The sequence below is a fragment of the Cottoperca gobio genome, chromosome 1 (genome assembly GCF_900634415.1).
Source record: "Cottoperca gobio chromosome 1, fCotGob3.1, whole genome shotgun sequence".
Taxonomy (NCBI): Eukaryota; Metazoa; Chordata; class Actinopteri; order Perciformes; family Bovichtidae; genus Cottoperca; species Cottoperca gobio.
In genome coordinates this window covers 13,094,906-13,109,431 of record NC_041355.1, presented here as the reverse complement: position 1 = coordinate 13,109,431, position 14,526 = coordinate 13,094,906, and the positions used below count along the sequence as shown (strand labels likewise).

At 40.3% G+C, this 14,526-nt stretch overlaps 1 protein-coding gene across 2 annotated transcripts in view; it reads right to left on the bottom strand.

Moving 5' to 3' along the window:
- The window catches only part of stx8 (syntaxin 8), a 43,303-nt gene that overhangs the window by 5,440 nt on the left and 23,337 nt on the right, over nt 1–14,526 (bottom strand). For both annotated transcript variants that reach the window (XM_029427835.1, XM_029428471.1), the window contains exon 7: nt 3,313–3,414. In XM_029427835.1, coding sequence (XP_029283695.1) covers nt 3,313–3,414 — 102 coding nt within the window. The remainder of the gene's footprint in view (nt 1–3,312; nt 3,415–14,526) is intronic.

Here is a 14,526-nt window from a genome sequence, read left to right as displayed (position 1 = left end):
GACTTCCCTAGTGAGCAAAATGAGAGTTTCCTTGACAACTCCCGACTCAAAACTATAGACTGTGCAGTTACTCCCCCTAAATGTCCTTCTTCAAACACCGTCAAATGCTGCCCCTCACCCACACTCTCTTTAGACATCCCCTCTAGTCCAAACAGTCCAAACCTACTTGAGATGCGAGCCACCTGCAGGATTCACGGGGTTGCAGAAGTGGCCCTCAACAAACTGAGGATTAGCTCTGTTGAGGAGGGCTGCTCAAGCACCGATGTTGCCTGTTGGTGATGTCTAAGCTCTGGGGAACTCACACTACTCTCCAAGAGACCCTTTGGTCCCGTAGACTAATCTGCCACACTAATCCAACCAAACTCAAAGCCTCTACTCCTCAATTCCCACCAACATCATCTAAAACAAGTGGTAATGACTCTGTGAATCAGGCTTAGCTTTTTTAAGTGACAGCATTGGACCAGCGGGAAAAAAATACAAATAAAATAAAAGAGGATAGGCAGTGTCTGCAAATCTTTTGCTACTACTGACAATCAGTTACATTTCCCCGTTGTGGGACTAATAAAGGATTTCTGATTCTGATATCTGAGTTTTGGTACTAATAAAAAAAATGTTTCCCCCCTCACTTAATATAATATAATATAAATATATATATATATATATATATATATATATATATATATATATATATATATATATATACATATATAATCATGTTTATTTGCTTACATAATCCCTTTTTTTCAGTTTAACAAATTAAAACAAACTTCTCCAAAGTGTTTAATTAAGTGTTTAGTGTTTAATTAAATAATGTGCTTGTGCATCTTCAGCTTTGGAACAGCCTTTTTTTTAATCTCAAGGAAGCTTGGTTCAAAAATAATAATAATAAAAATAATAATTCAAAAACATTGTTTTCTTAAAAAATCCATATTTTTTATTTTATTTATGCGTCTACGTTTTCCCCCATTTGTCTCTTTTTGTAAAGCCCTTTTGATATTATTGCAGAGTGTAAAATAATGAGGTAATTCAACTTAAAAACTAATAATAAAGTAAATAAATAAAGTCTAAATATTGTGTTAATTCAGGAGATAGATGTCTCATAGATGTCTTCACAAGCCCGTGCAGTAAAATAATCCAGTTGGCTTCAACACGATGGATGTTTCACAACACTACGGGCACCAGTCATGCACATTATGCCACAGGAACCATGGTCGAGCAATATGTGGGTCCTTCCCTTTTGGTGAGGTGACCCATCCCATAGCTCAGCTTTAGTGCATGCACACAAAACAGTTTTCCCCCTGAGTGCAAATGTCTGATGATTTAGATTAATACTCCTACAGTGAAGAACATTTTTTAAATTTCTAGAAATGTTTCCAGCTTTTAGCGCAACTTCAGTCTGTAAAAAGATGCCTCTTTTACAACAAGGCAGCTACCGATAGTTATGTTAAGTATGCTCTCGCCTGTCAAAGCCAGAGGTTTCTAGCTTTACAAGGACTCGGCTGAGACATAACACCAAACGCCGGCTTTGGATGAGAGGTGGTTTGAAAAATAAATAAAGCCTTAAAGCTAAGGAATTATAAACACGCTGCCATGGAGAGAGAGGGAAAGCCCTCCAAACATTTTGTGGCATGTAGTATTTTCAATTCTTTCTCTGCTTGACACAAAGACAAGTGTCAAACAACTGAGGAGACGAACAGGGGGATGACAGAGAGGAATGGAAAAAGGAAAGAGCGCATTGAGGTGAGAGTGAAGAAGACCATGGGGGAATTTTCCATTCACAGACACACACACACAGACACACACACTTACATCCTTTGCAAATACAGTTACACACATTTCCGTCGACACTTCAGCCAAATAAGCACACATAGACACATGTAATGCATATGGACATGCAGATGCACACACACGCACACGCACACACACACACACACACACACACACACAGGCTCCATGAATATTCTTCAGCCTGGAACTGAGGAGAGGGAGGAGGGAGTTAGGGTGGCAAAAGAACAAGTTAAACAAAAAGAAAGACAGAAAGAAAAAGTTCTGATTCTAACACAATATGAGCTCTGGGATCTTCAAACAAACTCGCACTCGGGCACCATGGGGACACGACCAACAGAATGAGGCATTCTGAGGGCTGACCTTCCTGCTGCCTGCTCTGCTTCTGCCTGTGACCGCCTGTTGGCCAGGTCTCCTAGCACAACAATGCAGCCTTTTCCATAGCAATGCTGTCTGGCGTTTCACTGGGCAAACTGAGCCTGGTTCAAGCTCTCACATTCCACAGATCGGCTTTAGACAGCTAACGCACCTCTCACGGCAGCCGTTAAAAAGTATTACCTACTGCAACAAAAAGCCTTTTTTGTAAACGGCAGAACAAAAGTTAAACAAACTGAAGCAGATCTGTAGGAATGGCGAAGGAGGGCTGTGCATTCACAAGATCTCCCAGTGAACAACTCAACTCTCAAAAATCTGAAGTTGAGACAACAGAGGTCGATGACTCACGCCACATCTACACTGGAGGCATAGCGTTAGCAGCACGTTAGCAGCTCCAGATAGGATGCGTTGAGGCAAATTATTGAGTTGTAGGATGGATTTTGGCAGCTCTCAGACACAACCACGGTAATTATGCACGTAAAACGGAAGAAAATAGACTGTAAGCGTAAAAAATACACAATCCGGACAACTGCCAAACATGGCTGAAACGCCTCCTGCAGCCGCCGTTCTGATTTGCAACCCTTCAGTACACATTTAAGGATTCTAGTATAAGAGACCCGCTTTTTAAAACCCAGGACACTATGTTAGCAGGCGTGACAGACAGAGCCAGTCCACCACCCACATCCTCTGTGCCAAGAGGGCTTGTCCCCATCAGCATCATATTTTCTGCACCATTAAGCACCATTCTTTCCAGAGAAAAAGGCCACGGCAGCAATAGTTAGAAAACTCAATTACTGGAGGCTAAAGATGTTAACTTTGTATTGCTTAACATGTACTGTACCCAACACGATGGGCCCTGTACGTCATGCTACATATTGTCAAAGAGAAGTGCTATTCTTTAGTCCAACTCCATGTGTCACACGAGCCAGAGTCACTTCCTCTATAAAAGCTATAGTCTGTTAGACATCTGCTCTGTGAACTGCAGGAATGAAAAAACTAAACAAAAAAGGAGAAACCTGAAGCTAATCATTCATAGAAATAAATAGATTAATTGTGATTTGTTTTCAAGGACACAGATCAGATATCAGGCCTGCTTTGGTCCCTGATACTAGACCAAGATGCTCACAGTAAAGGAAAACAAGGAAGGCTCACCACAGGAGGCTGACTTTGTCTCCACAAGCTTCACCCTGCGTGTCTCGTTACGAATCCTGTCGTCCGTCTTGTCCACAAGATGCGAGAGGTCGTCGATGATTTCTGAGAGGCAAAGAAAGGGGGGGAGAGGAGAGAAGGTCAAGTTTAATTTGGCTTTCTATTGTTATGCTATGTACCATTGTTAAGATTTAATTTTTCTTCTTTTGTTTTATTACACAAAAGACCTCCCAATATGTTTAGTGTAATAAAAGATATTAGAGGAACCAAAAATTGACATCTGAGAAGTCAACAACTTCAAACGGAAGAGCCAACGCACACACATGATGGTGGCGATGGAGGGAGTGGGTTGTGTGAAAGCACTCTTCGCACTTTTAAATGGTTTCACTACTTCCTGAATCCATTCTGGATTTAATCAGGTCCTTATTGTTCATGAGTTTTAAAGACGTGAAGCCAGGCTTCAGCGACTATGACTGGGCGTCCAAAGAAAGAGAGTGTGTGTTTTGTGTACATGTGTGTGTTTGGCTGTGTGGCTATGGGTCCTTCAGTAGGAGTTCCTGACTTGAAGGTCGTCCAGATGGAAGCCTGTGTGATTTGTTAGAACCAGCCACATGTTGACATGGCATCTCAAGAGGGTCTGGCCCAACAACAAAAACAGATAACTGAAAGATTTCCAAATTCTTGATTTGTTAAGGTTAGACATTAAAATGTGATATTGGTTAGAGATAATATTAACTTGGAGTTTGTGGTTTTCCGTCAGAACTCAGTCATAAAATGGAAAAAGAACCCATATCTGACTGGCTAAAACAAATATAAATTAAATAAACTAGAGTTATATCATCTCTTCTCTTCAGTTTATCAGTCTCTATTTCCACAATGACACAACACTATGAATAAATACATTCAGAACTATGTGAGCAAAAACATTCAAAACACCACGGCTCATTACTCTTCTACGATACTACGAACTAGATTTGTGGCCTGCTTTTTATTTCTACCCCAACAGTGATGATATATACTCTCCAGTAGCCTTCTAAATTGAAAAAGACAAAAAAAAAAAAAAAAAAAAAAATAAAAAGTGGCTGAACAATAAAGAAACCAGTAAAACAGAAACCAAGGTCGAGTCAAAGAAAGGGAAGTTTTTTCACAGACTCGTATCAGCCTCTGATAAATGGACCTTTTACAGGAATGGGAAGCTAGACTCATCCACAAACCACAGTTCAGTGCCAAGCTAATCCCCATCCAGGGAGGGAACAACACTTTATTGCTGCTGCTGCTATAAGGTAAAATAGTACACAGTCAGTATCATCTAAGCTTTTTGTTCTCAAAACATGCCTTAATTCCCACAGGTGAGTGCTGAGGGTCATCTGGAGACCTACCTTTAAACTGGATTGTTGCGAGAACATGTTCCTCTCAACTAGGAGCCATCGTAGCTTGACAAGACATTCTGTGTTTTGGCAGACATCAGATAATTAAGTTGCACCAATAATTTCAGGAAGGAAAGTAAAGCATGTCAGTTTGGAGGGCCAGAGGGTGAAAGGGGCAAGGACAAGGAGATGGGAGACGTGAGAACGCCGTATGTACAGTGTCCCTGGAGACTCCCACATCATCATCTACGCATCAGGCAACAATTTAGAAGGAAGGAACTCTTCCTTTACTGGCAGTGCATGGGGTGTAGACGCTGAACCATTTGTCCCGCGTGCCACTCCAACTACTCACAAAGGATGTTTTTGGTTTGCCGCTGCCAAGTTTCTTAATTCAGCTCTGGCTCTGCAATAACATCTCAATTTATTAATGAATTTTAAACAGTGCCGAGATGCAGCAGTGCTGGGACATGACCTTTAACTACAGCTGAATACAGTTTTTAGAATGGTAACCCTACGAGGTACTGGCTTTTCCCGTGCATGTTATCAAGTCAAGATTTTTAACAACATAATTCTCAATTTCCCATTGTAACTTTTTCTTCCATGTATGACAGCTGCTGGCCCTGGCTTGGATCTGCCAGACCACAAAGAAAGCCCTGTTTCAGGCAAGGATTGTTTGTTTAAAATGTTATTACACTGGATAAACCACCAAAGCCACGGTGTGGGAGAGCATGGCACGTGCACAAACACACAGACATTTTTTCTGGTGCCAGTTGCTTTAAGATGCATTCATTTACGCATATTTGGCCTCTAAAGCACAATGGACAATGTGAGCCCTCTCTCTAAATCTTTATTTATAAGTACTGTACCTCAGATTATTTGGAAATGATAGGAATGTAAATTGTGATTATTTGTATAGTCTTATTTTTGAAATCATTGTTGGTCACTGACAGCATTCTTCTCTGGAGGGACATATTCCTAAAGGTCTGCAGTTCATAATAGTGACTGATCTAATAACTCCACAATAAGCACATTCTTATTAGAATGCTAGAATTTAGTATAATTTTTTATTTAATTTGATACAAATCAAAAATAAACAAGTCAAAATTAGATACTATATTAGACGCTTAAATATATAATGTCATTAATAAACCCCCTAAAGTGATGTTATCAAATTAAAAAATGTTATACAGAGTACAGAGACAGTCCCACTGTAGCAACTTGGGGTTAAGTGCCTTGCTCAAGGACGCAATGCTGGCAGCCCTGGTATTGAACTCACAACCTTCTGGTGTTCTATTTGGAAGCCGAACCACTAGATCACTACATCATTAATTCATTAATTATTAATAAATATTTTTACTGTGGAAGAGCTTGACTTTGCCCTTCCATAATTATATCTACTGCATTTACAAAACATTTAAATCAGGTGGTTTTGTGAACCAGTCAGTGTGAAAAAGTGAACACATATTTGTTAGACAAGAGCTATCGATATGACTGATAACAATTTTGAAAACGTAGACAATACTAGGCAGTCAAAGCACAGATAGGACCTGTCACAAATATTATTAACAGACAACTGTGTCTTTCTGTCTATAAATGGTATTGTTATCTCTTTCCATGTAGGAGACTTACAGCAACATTGTCAGAGAGCTGGGCTCGGCCATCTGCAGGCTCTGTTGCATACAATGAGGCTTAGAATATATATTCCATATATGGTAGACTGTTTGACTGTAAAACCGATTCCATGTGACCATGTGACAATAAGTTCAAGTCTGAAAACGGAAGATAAATTATTTTTAATATCGTGATGTTAGTTATTACCCAAATTGGTGTATATTGTTGAATACATTCAAAATACACACACTAATGTACAATGTAAACTAACCAGGTAGATAACATTGGACATATAAGAAGCTATAGATACATATGGGAGAATACGCAACAATTTGCAATTAAAAAAACCCCATCTTTAATTCAATACAACATCTTCCTACATTACTTTTTCTAAAATATTAAAAGTAGCAGATGCTGCCACAGCATGCGAGCCTGTGGTGAATTCTAAATACTTTGGCTGGAAGCGAGAGGAATGCCAGCTCTCTATTCTGTTTCTCTGCTACCAACACTGCCTTTCATTCACACAAAAACAATGTACGTAAAATCTGGCCCTTCTGTGTAGAGGCACGAGGGCCCTGGAGCACACACACCAATAGGAGACAGATGTTGCTCTCATATGACGTCACCCACTCCCTCATGCTGCTGACTCTCTGCGCAATCTCAACGCCATTTCATCTCTGTTCTAATACTTTGCAACTTTTATATAAACAACCTTTCGCTGTGGCCATCCTGCTCTCCGGGGGCTAACTAGTTAACAGGTCTGTTTCTATCCCTGCTGTCACCGTCATCTGGAACCACGTACAGACACCTACTATCCTCAGGATTGGCTGCTGCTGGTCTGGGCTAAATGATTATGTGGCCAAGGCACGAACATAAATACTTAAGGGCCAAGTCTCTTACAGTTTAAGTATACCACTAGTACAGGGTGTACAAAGGCAGATGTAGCATCACCACTTCATTTCTGGGTGTTTACAGCATACACACCCATCAGCCTCATAGCTGGACTGAAGGTGTCACACAGACGCAATAACTCCTCCAGCTGCTGTCTCCCCTTAGTTCCGCTCTTGCAATGCACTGTAATCTTTTCTCAGTTACAACTTGCCCAGAATAAAACAAAGGACAAAAATCCAAAAAAGACTCATAATATAGCAATGATATTAATTATTGGAATTGGAATTCTATATATTTATATAATATATATTATATATATATATATTATATATTATATATATATAATATATATATATTATTATTAATATATAATATATATATATATTATTATATATATGATATATATGATATATATAATATACAATATATATATATATATATATATATATATATATATATATATATATATATATATATATATATATATATATATATATATATATAATATATATAATTCCAGTCTGGCTTGCTTCTACTGGCTCTGATTGTATAATTAATAACATTGCTTATAATGCCTTTGGGAACTTGGCTCCATCTTAAATTGGTGAACTGTTGATTCTGTAAGCCAATAGATGGCCCTCAGATCCTCTTAGCAAGGTTTCCTAAGTGTAGCACATTATGTTGCCATGGCTCCCAGGTAAAGGATACAAACAGGACAATGGTGGAAATTGGTTTGAAAGCGTTTTCATGGTGGAAATAACCATCCGTCCATTTTTTTTGCCACTTACCTGGGTCAAGTTCATGGTGGCATCAGGCTAAGCAAGGAAGCCCATAGCTCCTTCTCTCAAGCACATTCTCCAGTTTTTCATGGGGTATCCCAGGGCATTCCCAGGCCAGATGACAGTGTGCTCTGGGTCAGCCCTGTGGTTCCCTCCCAGTTGGATGTGTCTGGGATACTTCCACAAGGCGGCCTCAATGAGGCATCAACATTAGAGGCCTGAACCACCTTAACTGATCCTTTAATGCAAAGGACCACAGATTCTACTCCGAGTGCCTTCTAGATGTCTGAGCTCCTCAAACCACCTCTAAGGGTGGTCTCAGACAAAATAAGAAATTCCTTTTGGATACTTGTAATACCAATATCATTCTTTACCCGAAGCTCATCACCGAACCTGAGGGTTGGACGTAGATAAATCTAGTTCTTCACCCTCTACACAATGACAATCCAGTACAATGTTTGCATTGCTGCTGATACAGTGACAATCTGCCTGTCTATCTCCTGCTCCATCTTACCCATTCTTGTGAACAAGACCCTAAGATACAACACTTCCCTCACATGGGACAGTGACTCACTTCCAGCCTGAAGGGAGCAACACACCATTTTACAGCAGAGTGACTTGGAGGTGTTGACCAGCTGAACTCCCTTGTAAGAGAACACCCTCTCCCATCAGCCCGGTTCCTTCTTTAAAACTCATGATCAGAATCATGACAAACCATCTCACTGAGCTGGACTGTTTGGGTGGTGATGGCCTAGTGGTATGGCTTCCAAACAGAGAGTTCAATACAAGGGCTGCCACCATTGCGTCCCTGAGCAAGGCACTTAACCACGAGTTGCTCCAGGGAGACTGTCCCTGTAGTTAGTTCACTGTCGCTCTGGATAAGAGCGTCTGCTAAATGACCTGTAATGTTTTATTAAACTTAAGCACAAACAAAACACGCCAGATCCAAGATCATTAAAGAACTGCAGAGCTGTGATACACTATCCAGACCTTAAAAAAGCAAGTGGGAGGCAAGGGAGAAAATAACAGGATAAAGAGGAAAAAATGTCAGGCCTGTCAGACAATTGCAGAGAATGGGAGACACACAAAGAAGCAGAGATATGGAAAAGAACAAATCAGAGAAGGAAATACCATGTTTGTGTGTGCATTATAGGTTGAGGTACAGAGATTCTGAAATGTGGCATCCTGTGTGGAATTTCCTCTGTTCTCAACTTTTAGGATGTGATTCTGCCAAATCCCAAAGCCAGAGAACTGCAAGTATGCAATGAAGACACTTAAGGATCCTCACCCATTCCTTCACAGATAGTCATTGGATACCACATTGGGTAAATGCAACTCTACCATGAGATCTAAACATCCTTTTCAAAGCCAAGCATCCAATGATATTATAAAGCCTAATTCAAGTCAGACAGCAAATATGACACTCACACGCAGGAGCATGGTGAGAAGTTTGGACGACGCGCTCTATTTTTAATGATCAAATTCCTGCATCCCAGATCTATATCCGCACCAAGCCTCGGGAAATTGCTGACTCATCTTCTCAGAGGCTAAGCAGTGGTGGTTTTGGTTTGTGTGTGTGCATGTGGTGGAGGCAGTGCCATAAACAGTGACACCCCAGCGTGGCTCCAGGATGTGCTGTATTAACTCTGTGTGTTATTGTAGGCCTTGTTCCCAGAGAGGGCACAGCTAACAGAGAAAACGCTTGTTTTCTCTCACCGATTTAAATGCAATCTGACTCAGTGAGGCTAATTCTGTTGTGCTTATTCAGGAGATGATTTCTCCTGAGGATATGGAGAAAGAGGAAAGTAAAGACAGACAGTTTTTTCTACTCAACCCTCCTCTTCTATCCCTTGTTGTAGTGCAAGGGGGTCTGACCACAACTGTTACCAATTGGCCCTGGTGTGACTGCCTGTGTATAGAGGGTAGAGCTTTGTTGCCAACCAAAACACACACACACATCTCTTGATGTAACTGGAACTTCACTTGGCACACACAGGGCACTCAGCATGATGATACAACTCAGGGCAATTATGGTATTTACAAGAAGTTACAGGGTCTTGGAAGAGTTTCTTTCAACTTATTTCTTTTTTCTCTCTGCTCTCAGTTGCTTATTGTAAACGAATTCACCCTGAGGATCGGTGGGGGAGAATTAGGAGGAGTTTCAAAATATCAGTGTTTTACCAGTTTTTAAACTGTGTGCAAACCCTAATAAAATATTGATTAAAAAAAAGAAAGAAATGTGCTATGTCCATATTTGGAAGATGAGACTCGGTATACAAATAATCCTGAAACTGTGTTTGGCCAATCTGACATGTTAGAAACGAGGACACATAAACACAGCCACTTTCTTTTCCTAACAATCCCCAAGCACAAAAATAAAACATGTCAGTTATTTATTCATAATGGGCTTTCTATTATTGTTTAAATATTCCCACTGGTGTTGGACAGTTAATGACTTTATTTCTGCTGTGGTGTCCAACACCAACAGTTCAGGAGAAAGGAGCTACAGTATATTTCTTACCCAGGGGCCAACCTGTCAAAAGGTAATACAAATCAATGAATATTAGGTAACATTTCTCTGAAATGCTAAAGGAATATGATGCACAGCACTGCCTACTTGAGCAAACAATATTGGGAATGAGTGATATTGAGGAAATGAGAGATAGTGTTGCTGTGAAAAACATTGTGAGATACAAGGAATATATCGTAAATGTAATAAAAATGTTATAAAAAGGTTTTTTACCACTTTTCCACCTGACTGTATCAAATCCCCAAAAGAGGTTATGTCCCAATATCAGAACAGACCTGTACCATTATGTAGGCTGATTGTTATAAGTAAATTAAACTCCATACTGTATGTGTTCTTAGCATTTAACCAGTTTGTGAGGGCATCACAATGCACACAATTCACCCTTGCAACATCTGGCTGTCTGAAGTGCCGGGACATGTGTGTACAGATTAGTCTCACCGCTGGATATTATCGCGCCCCACCCCTGGCCCCCAATGAATCCCTAAAGTCCCTCCAAATGAACTGACAGGCTCCCTAGGTCAACACTTTTGGGGGTAGGATATCTTTTTTTGCATCATTAGACATTTTCTCTATCGAGGGTAGATGCTCGGTGAATGATGATAAACGTCTTGCTTTATGCATTTTATGCCACCGCCACGCTTGCCAATGATGAAGACATAGTATTGTGTATTCATGTTGTGTGGCAGGACACAAAGAAAAGAAAACTTTGTGTTGGAACTCTCTTTGTCAACCTTGGAATGTAACTTTACTTGTCCAGCAGGAGACGTTTTAGCCTACTGAAAGAAGCAACATCTCTCTAAATATTCATTTCAAACCATATTGGGGCTGTTACAACAGAGCCTGCTCACTCTCAATCATAATAATGTATTCTCAATGATAATAGTATGAATGCAAATATACAATATGATGAACTTGAAAAGAGAGCCACTTGTACGTTGTGGGGACAGCACAAACTGTGAATTGTACTTAGTTTCTAAATGACAAAAAAACAATCCAAACTGAATCTGAAGAGGCCGTAAAGCGGTCTAAATATACAAAAAAAAAGCTGGAAGAGTAGTGACCCTCCACTTTGACCACCATTACATATGTGGTCTCCACATACATTATCTAGCCTTAATCCTAACCATTTGTGTGCCAATTTGAAACTGAAACCGGCTGTGTGTCCACGGACAGTTTCACCTCCCTAACCCTGCTACGTTTGCCCCGAAATCCATCATTGCACATGATGGACACCAAAAAGAATGACCACTTGATGAATGAATTTCTCAAATTTGAACCTCCATTTGAAAGAAAACACTTCAAAGAAAAGCACATAAATTGAGAAAAGCCCTTCACACTAGTTCAGTTTCAGCACGTACAGACCATTGGGCTTTTACTTGCTCGACTCCAAAGACAAGGTCCATGTGAATTATTGTAATGCTGTCCACCAGAGTTATGTGTAAGAGTACTTTGGGTTTTTCCTATATACACATAAATGCATGCATGCATATATATATATATATATATATATATATATATATATATTGTTATTATAAGAAAATACATCCATCTATACGTCCACAGACTGGGATTCAGAAATGGCCCTGGATCCTTCGAGAGCCAGAAGCTCAGCCGTGTGATTTCCCGCAAATTTCAATGTCATGCTATTGCTATCTTAAACATGTTTCCAAAGTAAGCATGTTGGTAAGGCATGTTGTGGGGATAGCCTAACACGATGCTTTTACATATTCTATCCCTTTGCATTTCCACAAGCTAGCTATGTTCTGTAGCAACAATGCGATCATTGGAAAACATTTGACAAAGACATTTGATATTCTTTATTCATTCATTATTTCAACATATTTTGATAGTCCTTCTTTCCTACAGTTGCCCATTCTATGATGCACCAATGCATCGCTGGGATCATACAGAATAATGTAAGTTAGGCCTTTTCAGGTGCATTGCATGACTAAAATACCATTCAAGCTTTTTTAAACAACCTGGGGAGTTTGAGTCTGCAAAGACTGGGAATGATCAGCGCTGTGCACACAAAAAAAAACATGTGCGTCATGCTGTCATCTTATGATACCGGCTGAATAAAAACAAAACCTTGCCAGCAGAACAAGAGATGTCATTAGGACCATTGGGCATGTGTTGGCCCAAACAGGTTTTATTTAGCAACTATGAACATTTGCTGTTCAAGACATCTGGAAACCATCAATATAATGTGCACAATGAATTAAGATCAAACCCATAATGTCATCCACATTTGAATAAAAACAAAGCCTTGACACAGGAAATACAACAACTTTTCAGAATTAATGCAACTATTTCTGTATAGGGCTGCCAGATTCACCAGCATCCCTCCTCACATATGGCCAGGCATCACTGAACAAGGAATGTCGTGAACATGAATTGAAGTAAACAGTGCATTAAACAATTAATACACACGTGATCATCGTTGTCATTTTCGGAAGAATGAAAATGAGGATTTACAGAAACACAGTGCAAAGAGCAACAGCAATGTGGAGAAGTCTGATTATTACCAGGCTTTCCACCATCACCCCTCTTATGGCCAGGTGCCACCGAACAATGTGTGCATGATGAGCATGAGGGTGCCAGCACCAGCAGCAGTGTGAGGCAGGGACCACCCTGTCACTGGCACAGAACTTCCAAACCAGCCGCTGTTACACTTCATCACTACCATCACACTTCATTAGCGGGGACACCCAGGAGGGGGTGACATATTGAGAAGCGATGAACTGATAAAAAAAAATAAAGAAATAAACGGAATAGGTTCAATTGGATTAGATTCATATTGTAGGACACAAGTACTTGCTGGATTCTGGCACAGTTTCCAGTCTATCTCCTGTACCATCTGGTTGCTGGTTGCCTATTAGATGATAACACTAACACACTGTATATTAATTACCCATATCATTTTCACTACTCATGTGATTGGAAAAGACAATTCTTTTTACGACAGGTCATTTCATCACAGAGGGATTTTCTTGTTACAAATACAAATTCTAGTGTTCTTTGTTTATTGGACTAAATCCAAAGAGGCAGAAACTAGAAAACGACCCGCATATTTGTCTCATGTTCCCGGTGGCGGCGCAGCCAGGAGAGCAGCCCGCCGGGGAAGGGGAGAGGTTGACAGAGCCGGCACTTGACAGTCCGCCTCCGTCAGACGGAGCCCCAGTCAGCGGCCGAAGAGACTTGAGTTCAGCCAGAACAAGCCCCAGCACCGGCAATCACAGCGGGTTGGTGGACCTGTGTAACGGCAGGAACGGGGAGTTTCCAGTTCTCGAGTGCTGTGGCTGAACTCGAGCTAGCTGCTAACTGAAGCTACGCCGTTTCCCGGGGCTTGCCGACAGCTATACCCTCGGCGAAGCAGCCTCCTGGCAGCTGTGAGCACGAAGCGAGGTGGTTTCCTCGTTTCTACCACTTTGAATGTGATTCGAACTATAAAACAGACACGCAATATGGCTGTAATATTTACAAGCGAGTAAGACAGCTAGTACTTCTTCTCCCTCTGTACTGAGGGCAGACTGGCGCTACACTGACTCACTGTCGCCTCTAGAGGAACAAGTGGTATTACAAGACTGGACGGAGCGGAACTAGCTGTTAGCATGCTAACTTCAGTAGATATCTCTGCAACACAAAACACAGACGTCTTTGACACAACGTCAACACTGTTACCTCTTTACATTCTGTTTGTAATGTCTGTTATTGTTTTAATGTTTTAAGTTTAAATTCTGGCATATCTTACACATTGAACCATTAAGACAATAACAATTGTGGGTTATTTAGAGATTGCATGATTTTTGATTAATTACAAGATGACCTAAATGTGTTGTCCATGACAGTTGATATTTGACTTGACATTGTGTAACATTAATCAGAATAGAAAACATTTAAATGAGAAAACTTTTAAAGTCTACAAAGCAGAGTTAGCAGGGTTGGAAGTAGTAGGACCTTAAGCCAAAATAATACAGATGATTTCTGATGGTAACTATTACTTAAACATTGCAATGATCTACAACTGCTATTGCTGTTT